Genomic DNA, 14,446 nt, shown 5'->3' on the forward strand with positions numbered 1-14,446 from the left:
TATTTTCCGAACTTCATAAAATAAACTCCACACCCACTAGCAGAAACTCCCTATTTTTCCCTCCACCAGCCTCTGGCAACTCCTACTAACTAGCACTTAGCTATTTTCTGCTCCTGTGGGCATTTCATACCAGTGGAATCCTACAATATGTGCCCTTGTGTGAATGGCTTCTTTCACTCAGCATGATGTGTTCAAGATTCATCTACGTTGTAGCATGTATCAGAATGCCATTCTTCTTTGCTGCTGAGTAATATTCCATTATGTGGATATACCACATTTTATTTATCCATTCTTCAGTTGCTGGAGAATGCTATTATGGAAAATGCTGATATGAACATTTGGGTACAGGTTTTTGTGTGGACATGTTTGGATTCTCTGGGATATAGATCTAGAAGCGCTTTCATTGCTTTTTCTATTTTAACTTTCATTTAACTAATTCTGAAATCAAATGTCTTTATATTCTTATTCACATTTTTAGTTCTCTTATGAATCACCTCTTTATTTACATGGTGGTATTTGCTTTTGGTTGATTTGTCAAATTATGATTGCCACATACGATTGTCATATTTTGCAATCTCATTTTTAATAATTATGTTTCATTTAAACTCTACCAAAGTTACACATAAAAATCTACAAGTATGATGATGAGATAGTCTGCAGTACCAATCTCCACTCCTTCTCATTAGACACACTCTTCTTTCAGCTTTCTTTTGTCTTTAATCCCGTATTTCCAAACAAAGTGCCTATAATGCCATTCTTTTTTTTTTTTGACAGTTCAGTTTCATGTGTGATATGTTAAGCTCCTCCTGGACATTTCTCGTACCATTCTCCACCCTTCTCCCCACATTTCCCCTCCTTTCATCCTACTAAAATACTCACCAATATATCGTAATTTTTTATGCTAATATTTAATAATTGCATTATTATGACTGGGTAAATACATACTTTTGCTGTTGTCATGTAGTATACTATGAATATATTTTTTTCTTGTCCAACTTTTTATTTTGGTTATTAAAAATTATGAATTTCTGTTCAGATGTTAATTTATTGCTAGTTCTTACTTGGCCAGAGTGCAAGGGAATAGCACTCAAGCATGGTGGGTTTTCTGTCATTTTCTTCTTCTTGCAGCTGTCCCTTCGGCACTGGTCTTGAGCAGTTGCTTCCTAGGCCTGGTACAGAGCTGCAATCTTCCTTTATCATCATCCTGGGGATTTTTTTTAGCCTTTTCTTGTGTTGGCACTGGGTCCTCTTAGAGCCAGATACCAAGGCAGGGTTACATGAGCAAAGAATCTATTAGAGAAATGCCTGTGAGCAAAAAATGGAGTGAGAGGCTGAGGGACCCATCAGCCCACGAGGCAAGTCCAGCCGGGAGGATGGTGGGTTGGAAGGGTCTTCAAGGGGCCCATCAGAAGAGTTGTGTCTCTCCCAGGAATCGGCTTGCCGTAGGAACAACGCCATTTGCTGGGACTAGTGCATGGGAAGTGTGGGGTGGGCGGATGGCAGAGCAGAGTGCCAGAGGCCTGTGGTCAGTCATGCTCCTACAGGTGGAAGGCTGCAGGTGCGTTCTCATGGCCCCCAGAGCTGCCTTGTTTCCTAGATTTCCTAGCTATGTTTTCTCAGTTTACTCTTTTGTTTTGGTAGATCACATCCTCTAGTTAATCTTAAGATCCCTGTGCTCTGTATTCCTTAAATATTTGGTTATTCCCCTTTTCTCGGTGTGCTTTCACTGAAATGGCTGTTGGTCATTTAGGCAGGGACTGAGGGGATCTTTACAGCATGTATTTGTTGGGTGTGTCTGCTGGGCCCTTCTTCCTGGGGACCTGGTTGTCTCTTCATTCATCGGCTCAGCTCTGGGAACTGAACGAGGCATTGTGACTTTTTACTGGGAGCCCTGTCTTCAGCCTCCTGTTCCTCCATCCTTACCCTCTGATTACAGATGGTCAGTAGTGCCTTGCAGAGTGCCTGGCTACTTTGTCCCCGGGAACACCAGAGTTTGTTAATCATCTTCCTGCCGGTCAGGCTCTCTTCCACGCCTCTTTCACCTTGCTGGTGGTTAGGGTAACCGTGCTCCCTTGGCTTCTGGGAGGTAAGTGCTGCTACCTGGGCTCTCTTCCTTTGGGGGCTCATCGTGTGCATGACTATTAATGAGCCCAGCCCTGGGACTGCTTCTCATACCTTCAAGGCCTGGCCCAGAAAGGAGAACCAGCACTGATGTTCTTAGTGATAACCCTCGTCTCTGCTAAGAGCTAGCACTTACCCCATGTGAGAAGGCCCTACCGGGGCCTCTCCCCCACAAGGCAAGAGGTACCCCTTGGTGGTGCCCCACTTCCTCTCCTGGCTGATAGCAGATGACTCTTGTCAAATCCCAGCATGATGCTGCTGGGGATGTGCTGGTCCTGAGAGGCAGATACCAGGACGGATTTAGAGGGGTAGGAGATTCGCGGGAAGGAAACACGTGTGAAGGGGAGCAGGGCAAGGACGCAGGTGTGACCCCTGAGACAGGAGACAGGGAAGTGCAGGTTGAGAGGAAGCCCGCGTTGGGCAAGGATGGCCTGCTTCTGGTACACTTGCTGCAGTCCGTCACAGGGACCGCCTCGCGGGAGCCGGGTGCTGTGGGAACGCGGTGCTGGGTGCCGAGGGAGGGCAGCCAGATGCTGCAGCCAGGGACCCCCTGGGTGCAGTGTCCTGAAGGTGCGTCTGAGCCGGCCCGCCCACGGCTGCCTCCGCGACCCTTGCCCTACTGATGGGAAGACCTGCTGTGTCCTGACTCAGGTTTCTTCGTTTGCTTGGCTTTATGTTTGGGTTCTCTGTCCCTCCGATTTTACTCTGTGTCCCGTGTGACCAGCACGCTGTCATGTGAAGCCTGTTGTTGGATAAGCCAGTGCCTCCACACCCTTTCCTCACACAGGTGTATCTGCCTCTTCTGGTTCCTTTTCTCCTTCACGTACATTTTTGGATCCACTTGTCAAATTCCACAAACAGCCCTTTAATGTTTCGTTTGGAATTGCACTGAATAATCAAGGTCAATGAGAAGAAGTGACATCTTTATGACACTGAGTCTTCAAGTTCAATGATGTGGTATATCCCATTTATTTAAGTCTTTTTAGAGGTCTTTCAACATGATATATATATATATTTCCACCCCCCGCCCAGAAAAGGCTTGCATATCTTTTAAAAGACTCATCATTGGTACTTAAAATTTTTGTCATTGGTGTAACTGGTATCTTTTCTTTTTCTTGTTTGTTGGTGGAGCCCAGCGGGGGGCTTGAACTCAGGACCCTGAGATCAAGACCTGAGCCGAGATCAAGAGTCGGGAGCTTAACTGTCTTCTCCAAAGAAGAATCCAAATGGCCAACAGACACATGAAAAAGTGCTCAACACCACTCATCACCAGGAAAATACAAATCAAAACCACAATGAGATATCATCTTAAATCAGTCAGAATGGCTAAAATTAACAAAACAGGAAACAACAAATTTGGCGAGAATGTGGAGAAACAGGAACCCTCCTACACTTTGGTGGGAATGCAAACTGGTGCAGCCACTCTGGAAAACAGTATGGAGGTTCCTCAAAAAGTTGAAAATAGAACTACCCTACGACCCAGCAATTGGACTACTAGGTATTTACCCCAAAGATACAAAAGTAGGGATCCGAAGGGGTACGTGCACCCCGATGTTTATAGCAGCAATGTCCACAATAGCCGAACTGTGGAAAGAGCCGAGATGAATGGATAAAGAAGATGTGGTCCATATATACACAATGGAATATTACTCAGCCATCAGAAAGGATGAATACCCATCATTTGCACTGACATGGATGGAACTGGAGGGCATTATGCTGAGTGAAATAAGTCAATCAGAGAAAAGACAATTATCATATGGTTTCACTCATATGTGGAACATAAGGAATAGTGCGGAGGACCACAGGGGAAGGGAGGGAAGACTGAATGGGAAGAAATCAGAGAGGGAGACGAACCATGAGAGACTCTGGACTCCAGGAAACAAACTGAGGGTTTCAGGGGGGAAGGGGGTAGGGTGATGGGGTAGCCAGGTTATGGGTAGTAAGGAGGGCACGTGATGTGATGAGCACTGGGTGTTATACACAACTAAGGAACTGCTGAACACTACATCAAAAGCAAATGATGTACTATATGTTGGCTAATTGAATTTAAATGAAAAATAAATAAACCTGCATTGTTAAAGAGTAAAAGCTACTGGCGTTGATTATGATGCAAAGTCCATTGTTTTAGAGCCACTAGAGGGCAGTATATCAGTTTTTAAAAAAATCTCAGACCAAACAGTTTGATGCTAATTGACCTAGTTTTACAACTGATTATGGCAGACAGGAAATTGCAGTTAAACGCATTCTTGCACTGTTAATTTCCCGTTATTTAAGGACCTACTGGGTGGCACAGACTGAAGACTAAGACGGGCGCTGAGACAGTGCAGGAAGTCACCCTGCACAGTTCAGCCTGGGGTCCTGCCTCCCCGGACGCACAGCCTGAGCCGCGGTCCTGCTGAGCTCCCTGAAGTTGCACACGCTCTTCCCTCTGCCTGGAGAGCCCCAACTCACAGGCAATCCCCGAAAGCCTGATTTTCCCAGCAGAGCTGAGTGGAGGACCGCTTTCCCCACTGTGTGCCTTTGGGGCCACGGCCGGTCCCATACAGTGAGTGCCCGCGTCTCTCTCCCCAGGAAGCCGAGCTCGTTTTCCATCTCTAGCTGTGGCCGGGCCTGTCACACGCTCAGTGCCTCAAGTACACGTTTCGAACATGAGCACATCTGAGCGCTGCGGGAAGATGAGGGAGTGGGATCACTTCCGACATGCTCTCTGCGTCACCGGTACCCTGGGTTTCCGCAGGGGGCCGCAGGAAGGCAGCCGTCCAACCCCTGGAGCAAACCCCACGCAGACCGCTGTGACTGGCTGGGCTGAGGGACTGTCACACTCTGCCACATAACCACAGAGGCAAGGGGACCAGACGACCTTCGGAGGAGGTCTCCAATACTCCCCCCCCCGAAAACTTGGGGGGTGACAGGAACCTGAGAAACGCAGGCTGAGACTAGAGCATTCTTGTTCTTCCTCTCTTACGAATCTCACCAAAGAGGTAAAGGAGTTTTGTTTGCAATCCGGTTAGCAGGTAACCACCCCGACGCCATTAGCGTGAAGGACACAGGGTGCCTAGAACATTCCCCGTGTGGTCTACAAAAGCTAATGGACTTAGACTCAAGTGTCAACCTGACCTAGGTACTCTCGAGGCTAATTAAACTCCATCCAAATGGCCTATGCGCTTGTTTGTAAAAGTTTTTGATCTTGTAGCGATGCCCCAAATCATCTAGAGACTTCTGCTCTGCCATGGGAGCCGGCTATCCGTGACAGGCGTTAAGTGAGCTCTCAAGTCAAACAGACTTTGGCTTCACTCCGGAGAGATCCTTTCCTATCTCGGTGACCTTGGGCACGTGACTCAGCTCTTCCCTGCGGAGCCTGCCCACAACAACTCGGTTCCTGGCTCACTGGGTTGCCGGGATGAGAGGAGATCCTGCTCATACACAGCATGGCACGACCTCTGACCTAAGCTTTCAAACACCGTTCACTGTTATTACAGGGGAAGGGTCTTTATTGCAAGACAGAGTCATTTTTCCTGGCATGTAGGCTTTTTGTTTTCTTTCAAGCGATCCATACTTAACAGATTTCCCCCCTACCATGAAAGGGGTTACGTTTTCATTTTGATGAGACATAGACCCAGAACCCAGTGGAGGGGAAGAGAAGCCCCTCTGTGCGGGAAGCTACTGCCCAGGGGCCTCCAGGAGCCCTGAGGATTCCTTCCCCTGGAGACGCAGCAGGCGTCCAGCCTCATCATCAAGCACCTGTCGCTCTTCTGCTACTATGGCAACAGTGATGTTTCTCTTCTGCAATACCCCTCAGCTTGATTTGGATTTTGGCTTTCAAATGGATGACCTCAATGATTAATTCAATATAATCCATATTAAAATGGCATATATGTACATAAGTGCTTAACACATTTTTAAGAAACTACAAAGTGTATGTTTTAATGTTTTATATAATTATAGTGGTATTTGTTCTGAACCAAAAATTGGGACATAAGATACAACAAAAGATTTTAAATATTTTGAGACTTTTTAAAATTTTAACCTTTTTTTTTTTTTTCTTAGAGACTGGGCGGGGAGGGAGAAAGAAAGAATCATAAGCAGGCTCCACGCCCGGTGCGAAGCCTGACCTGGGGTTCGACCCATGACCCTGAGATCATGACCTGAGCCAAAATCAAGAGTTGGACGCTCAATGGACTGAGCCCCCCAGGCAGCCCATCACTGTTTCTTCTGGAGTAATTTTAGACCCACGGAAGACTCGTTGTAATAGTGCAGAGTTCCTATATTCCTGTTCCAGCTTCTCCTACTGTTAACATCTTATATAACCAGGGCAGAGGCATCAAAACTTGGAGACGAACGTTGTAAGACTATTAACTAAGCTACAGGCTTTCTTAGGATTTCAGCAGTTTTTCCCACTACTGTCCCTACTCTGTCATATTATATTTTATGTCTTCTAGTCTCTTCTCATCTGTGACAGTTCCTCTCTTATTCCTTTTCTTTCATGACCTTGACAGTTGTAGAAGGTACCCGTGGGGGCATTGTGTGGAATGTCCCTCGACCGAGTTTCTGTGACGCTTTTCTCCTGATTGAAGTTACACCCTTTTCACTGCATTGTATCAGGGGCCACAGCATGATTCTGAGATGTTTTCTTACTGGTAATTATGACCCAGACTGCTTATGTTCGGGTGAGATCTGCCAGGTCTCACTACTACAAAAGGACTTTTTCTCCTTGTAATTAATAAATATTTTGGGGGACATACTTTGAGGCCATTAGATGTCCTTTTTCTCCTCCAAGCTAATTTTGGCATCTGTTTGTGGGTCTTGTTTGCAACAATCGTGTGGCTTTGTAACGGTGATTCTTCTATGTCCTCATTTCTTCCATATGTGCTGGAATCCTTCTGTAAAGAAGTCATTCCTTCTTCCCCATCTACTTATGCGATCATTTATTTATATCAGTATGGATTTATATTTGTTTTATTCTTTGGGTTATAATCTAATATCATCATTATTTATTTTGTTGCTGCTGGGATCACTGTCAGATTACCCCTGTGGGGTAATTTGTTTATTTCATTGAATACATCCTTCCTCCAGGCCCGTGTTGTATTTTCTCTGCATAGTCCTGGAATCAGTCACTTCTCCCAGAACCTGGGTTCCTTTCATTAGGGAGCATGATCTGAGTGCCAGGTCCTCCCAGGGGACAGAACGAGGAGGCCCATGTGCACGCATTCACGCTCATGCCCGTGACTCGGGTCCGGCACCATAGGCTCAGTCCTAGGTGCCCCTTCCTGGAAAGGGCAGAACCGGCACGAGACACCGACCACTGGCTGCTCGGACGGCAGACACACCAGGCTCCGGGCCTTGTCCATTCCCATGGCCATGTGCACCATGAAGAGGAAATCTGACTCCATGCAAATTTGAGAAGACTTACCTTCTCAACTGGAAGGAGGTCCTTTTCCCTGAAATGTAAAGCTCAGTGTATAAGGCATTTTTCTTCCGTATATTTATGATGTCTTATGTTATGTATTTTATATATATGTAGAATCACATCCTCACTCAGTCTTCACTTCTGTAGCTATTCTCTTCCGCTTTGATTCTCAACAATTTCTACGTACCTCTGTCATCGCCAGTGACCCCTCCTAGCTCTGCGCCTCTCTCTGGAGGGATTCTGGTCGCCCCAGTTTCACGGAAGGATGACGTCATGATGTTCAAGTACTAGGAAAATAAAGACTTGTCCTGCTCAAGCTCACTGGAGAAGACTGTTTGCTCAGACTTGACCAGAGTTCAACTATTTTAAACGACCCTTTGTTTGTAGAGACATTCTTGGGGACACAGATGAAAGGTTAAAGTTAGGGGTTATGAGCCGTGATGCTGGGCTTTGCACGCAGGCTGCTGCTGAGTGCAGCGACGGTCGCACCCAAGTACAAATCCTTGCTTTTTAAAAAATAAAGCTGAGTTTTAATTTGAGCTGCTTGGAAGGCTTCACAGAAATCACGGCGTAGCCCTTTGGCCTGCTTACTCCACTGGAATGTCATTTTATAAATAATATCCCAATTCACAAAACTGTACCTTGATGGCATAAAAAATACCCCAAATATTCACTAGTAGTGGCATGCAGCTTTCTGATTTTTAAAACCTGAGCTTTAACTTTTCTGGTGCCTTCCTAAATCCTATGCTTCTCCCCCCAAAATAGGAAAGTACAATAAGTTTCCTGTTGCAGTCATTTTTTCATTTCCTTTTCTCTTCTAATTTGGCCCAGTAGTTCCCATTTCCGCCTGTAGAGCGTCGCAGACATGGGGCTGCAGACAGACAGACCTGGGTTGGCACTGCAATCCCGTCACTGACCAGCTGTGTGACCCTGGGGGGGGGGGTGGCACGTCTCTGAGCCCCTGTGCTCATCTGTCACCAGAGATAAAAAGCTGCTCTTTGGCTGCCTGTCTGGATGAAATAACAGCACGTGCACAGTATGTGGTAGGATACGGTGACCCACTCCCACACCCAGCTTCGCAAACCGCAAGTGAGCAGTGTCATTAAAAGGCTACAATAGGGGCGCCTGGGTGGCTCAGCTGGTTGAGCGACTGCCTTCGGCTCAGGTCACGATCCTGGAGTCCTGGGATCGAGTCCCGCATCGGGCTCCCTGCTCGGCGGGGAGTCTGCTTCTCCCTCTGACCCTCCTCCCTCTCGTGCTCTCTGTCTCTCATTCTCTCTCGCAAATAAATAAATAAAATCTTTAAAAAAAAAAAAAGTCTTTGGGCGCCTGGGTGGCTCAGTTGGTTAAGTGCCTGCCTTCGGCTCAGGTCATGATCCTGGAGTCCCTGGATCGAGTCCCGCATCGGGCTCCCTGCTCGGTGGGGAGTCTGCTTCTCCCTCCGACCCTCCCCCCTCTCATGCTCTCTGTCTCTTAAATAAATAAAATCATGGGGCACCTGGGTGGCTCAGCTGGTTGAGCGACTGCCTTCAGCTCAGGTCATGACCCTGGAGTCCCGGGATCGGGTCCCGCATCGGGCTCCCTGCTCGGCGGGGAGCCTGCTTCTCCCTCTGACCCTCCCCCCTCTCATGTGCTCTCTCTCATTCTCTCTCTCAAATAAATAAATAAAATTAAAAAAAAAAGGCTACAATAGGGGCGCCTGGGTGGCTCAGCTGGTTGAGCGACTGCCTTCGGCTCAGGTCATGATCCTGGAGTCCCGGGATCGAGTCCCGCATCGGGCTCCCTGCTCGGCAGGGAGTCTGCTTCTCCCTCCGACCCTCCCCCCTCTCATGCTCTCTGTCTCTTAAATAAATAAAATCATGGGGCACCTGGGTGGCTCAGCTGGTTGAGCGACTGCCTTCAGCTCAGGTCATGACCCTGGAGTCCCGGGATCGGGTCCCGCATCGGGCTCCCTGCTCGGCGGGGAGCCTGCTTCTCCCTCTGACCCTCCCCCCTCTCATGTGCTCTCTCTCATTCTCTCTCTCAAATAAATAAATAAAATCTAAAAAAAAAAAAGGCTACAGTAATTTGCTCCCTTAAAACTTGCAATTCCAAACCCCCTCCACAAAAAAAAAAAACACTTTGCAATTTCTAATTTCGATTCATTACCTCCTAATGAATTTTTTTTCTTTTGAATTCCCAAAGTGCCAACTGTTCGATTTGGAAGACACAGTGTGATCCCAGGGCCACAGGAGGGCCTCCCTCCACCACACAGCTAACCTCGGCTCTGATGCTGCCACCAAGGGCCATTTTGGGGGATGTGGTAACTTTGGGACTCTGTATTATACCAAAATGGACAATTAAAAAAAACCCAAAATGCCATTCTTCGTAAAATGTCCTCACAAGTCACAGTAACAGGTTTAATCAATAGAAATTTCTATTTCACATCTATTTCAATCATTCCATCTATAGCTGCCAAGCAGCACCGGGAACTCGGGAAGAACGCATATTTGCTCCACTCACAGTGAGCCGCCCTGGGTCTCCGCCTGCATTTGTGTGCGGAGCTGGGTCTTCTCAGAGCTCTGCTGGACTTCGCCGCTCTCCAGCCCCGGGCTGGGACACGCATTCAGTAGTTCTGTTGCTCACTTGCTTTCCTGGGAATGGTTCCGGCAGATGTGTGCGTCCACTACTAGAGAGATAGAAGAAAAGTCCTCTTAGTCCCTGCGGCTGTTAGTCCTGTCCTGTCTCTCCTCCTAGAAATGCGAAGAAGCAGCGGACATACCCCTACCCGAACCCTGCAGCCACACACCCGGCCAGCGTGTCAGAAAATGACATATTCTGTGAACCCTGCCTGAGTTCTCCCGGGACCACTGACCTCAATCTTCGTGTGGCTTTCATCAGTACCTTTCTACTCCGAAAGGTAAAGTCCCACTTTGGAAATACCCATCTTATAATTTCATTAACAGTCAGATTTGAGAGCACAATTATAAATTCTAATTTGTTTGCATCTGTATTTCAAGTTCTTTATTTAAAATTTCCTTCTAGATAATTCCGAGTACCAAGAAAGCTCTGCAGGTTTGCAGAGCTGAAAGGGAGGCTCTAGGGCTTCTGGTGAAAACCCTCAGGAGGAACCAGTGGTCAAGGGGCGGAGCCCACGTGGTTGGGGCCCTTTACCAGGACGGTGTTTCGGGCCCTGCTTCCTCCCAGGGTCTGGGCTCTGTCTCCTCTAGACCTGGGAGGCTCTTCTCACTAGGACTTAGCCAGATGAACAACATCCATTTGGCTAACTCTGAAGCTTTTTTTCAGAGTTCAGAATGTCATTCATCGCCCACGTGTGTCTCCTCCATCAGACTGTATTAATCAGGAAAGCACAGCCGCTGTAAGAATTGTGGGACTGGGGATTTGTTACAAGAATGACATTCTACCAACTATGAGAGGAGCTGGAGAACGAGAGTCTGGGACGGGAGGATGGAGGTGCAGAGTGCAGGGGCAGGGCATCAGATCTGGCCTGCGTGAGTGAGGAGGAGGGAGCTTGGGTGATGCAGTCTCCGTGGGTCTCAGCCTATGCCTGGCGGTGGGCCGGGGGCTGCTGGAAGATGCTGTGGAGCGGAGAAGCCGGGCACCCTGAGTCAGCCGGTCCCCCCGTTAGCGACCACGGTGACCTGCTAGGAGTGGCCACTTCCTGTTACTTCCACCTTCCCCTTTGGCCACTTCTAACCTGGAAATGTGGACCGCAGCGAATCTGACCACAAGGGGCTATTTCATACTCACGCCATACTCAGAGACTGCAGCAAACGCTCGGCACGTGAACAGTACGAAATACTGCTCACGTGAAACAAGGAACAACAGCACGAAATACTGCTCACGTGAAACAAGGAATGGCAAGAGCATGCATCTACTGCTGGTGTGGAGCAAAAGCAAATCTGCTCCCGTCAGAGCTCCACGAATCGCTTCCAACACACCTGACCACCACCAACAGTTAAACAGTCACGTAGTCCGGCGATTTCAGCGATAGACTGGGGACGGAGGGGAGCCCAGAAAGACAATGCCCAAAGCAGAACAGCTGCCCGCCGGCCGGAGAGGGCACCCAGACTGGCTGTTTGCTGGCGGTCCTTATGCTGCAGGCTGGGTTTGGGATCCCCAGCCCCACTACTTGTTTCTCATTGTTGCTTCTAGACCATTGTTTCTTAACCTTGCTGCTCATTACAATTTGGGGAGATTTAAACAATCTAAATGCTCAAACTGCACCTTGGGGTAACCCAGACCTCAATATTTTTTAAAGTTCCTCATGTGATTTCAACATGCAGCCAAGGTTATGCTCCAGACCCTGTGGGTCTAAATGTGGCTCACGGACCAGCAGGACTGGTGTGGTCTTGGTTCCACCCCAGACCTCTCAGACTAGAAAAGGCATTTACCACCAGCTGCGGTGGCGGAAGGGGCGCTTGTGTCTGAGACGCCCTGTCCAGACCGCCGGTCCTCTCTTTCTCCTAACGGGCCCCACCTGCTCTGAAATCATCACTAGGAGAACAGCCCACTCTCCTGCCCTCTGGCTGACCTGTTCTCCCGCTGCCACCACGGCTGGCTCCCCGTCACTTCAGTCCTCAGACACCTTCCCTGGCCACCCCATCTGTGTCACGTTTACCCCAGTACTCTGCCCCTTCCCGTGCTCTGCTTTTCATTCAGCGTGCTTTATAACCCTCTGGTGGCATATTCCTAGGTTTGAAATCTGTATTCCCGACTAAAATAGAAGTTCCATGATAGAAGAATATAATTGCTTCTGTTTTTTACTATCTCCCTAATACACGGAGCAGCACCTAGCACGTAGTAGGGCTTGGTAAATCGCACAGTTGAGTATTTTCCTTCCTTCATTCCTTTGCTCTGCCACCGCGTCCCCCACTTTAGTTCCTAAGGGCACAGACACCAGTGACAACTGCCAGCTGCCAGGAGCTCTTTACCCAGAAGGAGAGGGACACTCACAGAAATCCTTACGGCCCAGCACGCAAAGGACATGACTTATACAAAGGTGGCAGACGATGATTAGGAAACACCAGACAACGTTCAACCTGAGCAGAATTTAAAAGAGCGCATCAACGTGACTCAGGCAGATGTTAGTGGAGGCATTTGGAGCTGGGGGAGGTGTGCACGTGGGCGGAGAGGCCCGGACAGCAGGCTGGGGCCTGTAAGAGGCCTGAGCATTAGTGCAAGCAGGGAGGACTTGGGACACGGAGTGCCTATATGCACGGTCCCTCGAAAACTTTTAAGATAGGAGCCCAGTGTGGGGCTTGAACTCACAACCCCGAGCTCAAGATCTGAGCTGAGACCAAGAGTCGGATGCTCAACCGACTGAGCCCCCAGGTGCCCCTAAGATGGGATTGATATGAGCGATTTTTACTCTGCCAGTCCACCAAACTTTAGAAATGCCACCTGTCAGCTTCCCTGGAGTGAGAGGTAAGTAGTCCAGATGAGAGCCTGAAGCAGAAATGGGTGAGGGAAAATAAAAAGATATATGAGATTATCATAATTCTATGAAAAAACTTCTAAAATCATAAAAGGAGTTTCATGATTATACAAGGAGTTTCCTCTGGTTTTCTTAACACTGCTTGGCAACACCTCCAAAGTACAGAGATCCTTCAAAGTCTTAGACAGATGGCTTTACTATTTATGTGGGATATTATTATTATTATTTTTAAGATTTTATTTATTTATTTGAAAGAGAGAGAATGAGAGAGACAGCATGAGAGGGGGGAGGGTCAGAGGGAGAAGCAGACTCCCCGCTGAGCAGGGAGCCCGATGCGGGACTCGATCCCGGGACTCCAGGATCATGACCTGAGCCGAAGGCAGTCACTCAACCAACTGAGCCATTCAGGTGCCCCTATGTCGGATATTATTAACTAATCATGAACTTTTTATACCACTGTACCAAAATTTAATAGAATTTATTAGGGATTTCAGAAAAACAAAGCTCCACAACTATAGCTAATACATAATTTGAATAACAAAATATCCTGTTTTATTTTTAAATATAATGAATTTGTTTTCAGTAGCATGCTCATTAAAAACAATGAAGCATTTCCATTCACTAAAAATGTATTTATCAATAAAATACATAATAACCTTGTAGCATAAATGTAAACTAGTCAATTTATCTCCATTACTCATGTTATGATTTACCTTTATCTTATGGTAATAGTATTTTAAATCATTAACAAATGCAGAGATCTATGCTCTATTTACAGGAGACTGTCAACGATAACGACTCCGGGTCATACTCGCTGTTGTACGCCGTCAGTATTTTCTCTGCCATCTGGATCCGACGCCAGGAGATGGGCTGCCCCTTGGCTGGCTGTTCTGTAACACAGCGTCACAATGTTACTGCACTCCAGTATTCACAGGCTTTACCACGGGGATCTCGCCACAGATTACAGATTGTGTAACACAGAACTCCTAATTCAAATCCCCAAAGGCTACATACTCCTCCTTCTCAACGTGACTTCCACCTCATGGAAGGCAGCATACTCATTATAATAATTCATAACCGTCACTCTTCCTATTGGTAAAAATGTGCTTAGGAGGTGCTTTTTGTCATCACCTGCTGTGTAAATGGTCAGAAGGAGTAGTTTTATGTTCTCAGAGAAGCACTTGCAGCTCGTAGAACACCCTAGGAGTAGTTCTAACAACATACACTGGGTTGAAGAAGTTAAGTTGCTTGGGAGGGCAATAGTTAAAAATTCATTAAATTCATAACATTCATTTTTACAAAGGAAATAAAATATTCCAAAATGAAAACTGTGCCCCTAAGATTCACAATTTTTAGGTGGAAAGAGCACGTCTCCGGACGCCCTGCAGCAGGCCTACTGGGCTCCGGGGTCTGTGGGCTGTCTCTGCGGGCGCAAGAGCCTCAAAGGTAGGAGCATGTTACCCTCGTTCTCCGCACCCTCC

At 47.4% G+C, this 14,446-nt stretch overlaps 1 protein-coding gene across 5 annotated transcripts in view; it reads right to left on the reverse strand.

Moving 5' to 3' along the window:
* Nucleotides 1-9,972: 9,972 nt before the first annotated feature.
* The window catches only part of CEP126 (centrosomal protein 126), a 94,323-nt gene continuing 89,849 nt past the window's right edge, over nt 9,973-14,446 (reverse strand). For 4 of the 5 annotated variants that reach the window (XR_010407138.1, XM_045895195.3, XM_064577537.1 and 1 more), the window contains one exon: nt 9,973-13,855. Coding sequence is in view for 3 of the 5 variants with exons in the window: in XM_045895195.3 (XP_045751151.1) it covers nt 13,793-13,855 (63 nt within the window). In the remaining 2 variants the exon portion in view is untranslated. The remainder of the gene's footprint in view (nt 13,856-14,446) is intronic. The other variant, XR_010407137.1, reaches the window with a different exon arrangement.

Source organism: Mirounga angustirostris, unplaced genomic scaffold (assembly GCF_029215605.1).
Source record: "Mirounga angustirostris isolate CCGP_5_RB_7025 unplaced genomic scaffold, mMirAng1.0.hap1 SCAF_13, whole genome shotgun sequence".
NCBI classification, from domain to species: Eukaryota; Metazoa; Chordata; class Mammalia; order Carnivora; family Phocidae; genus Mirounga; species Mirounga angustirostris.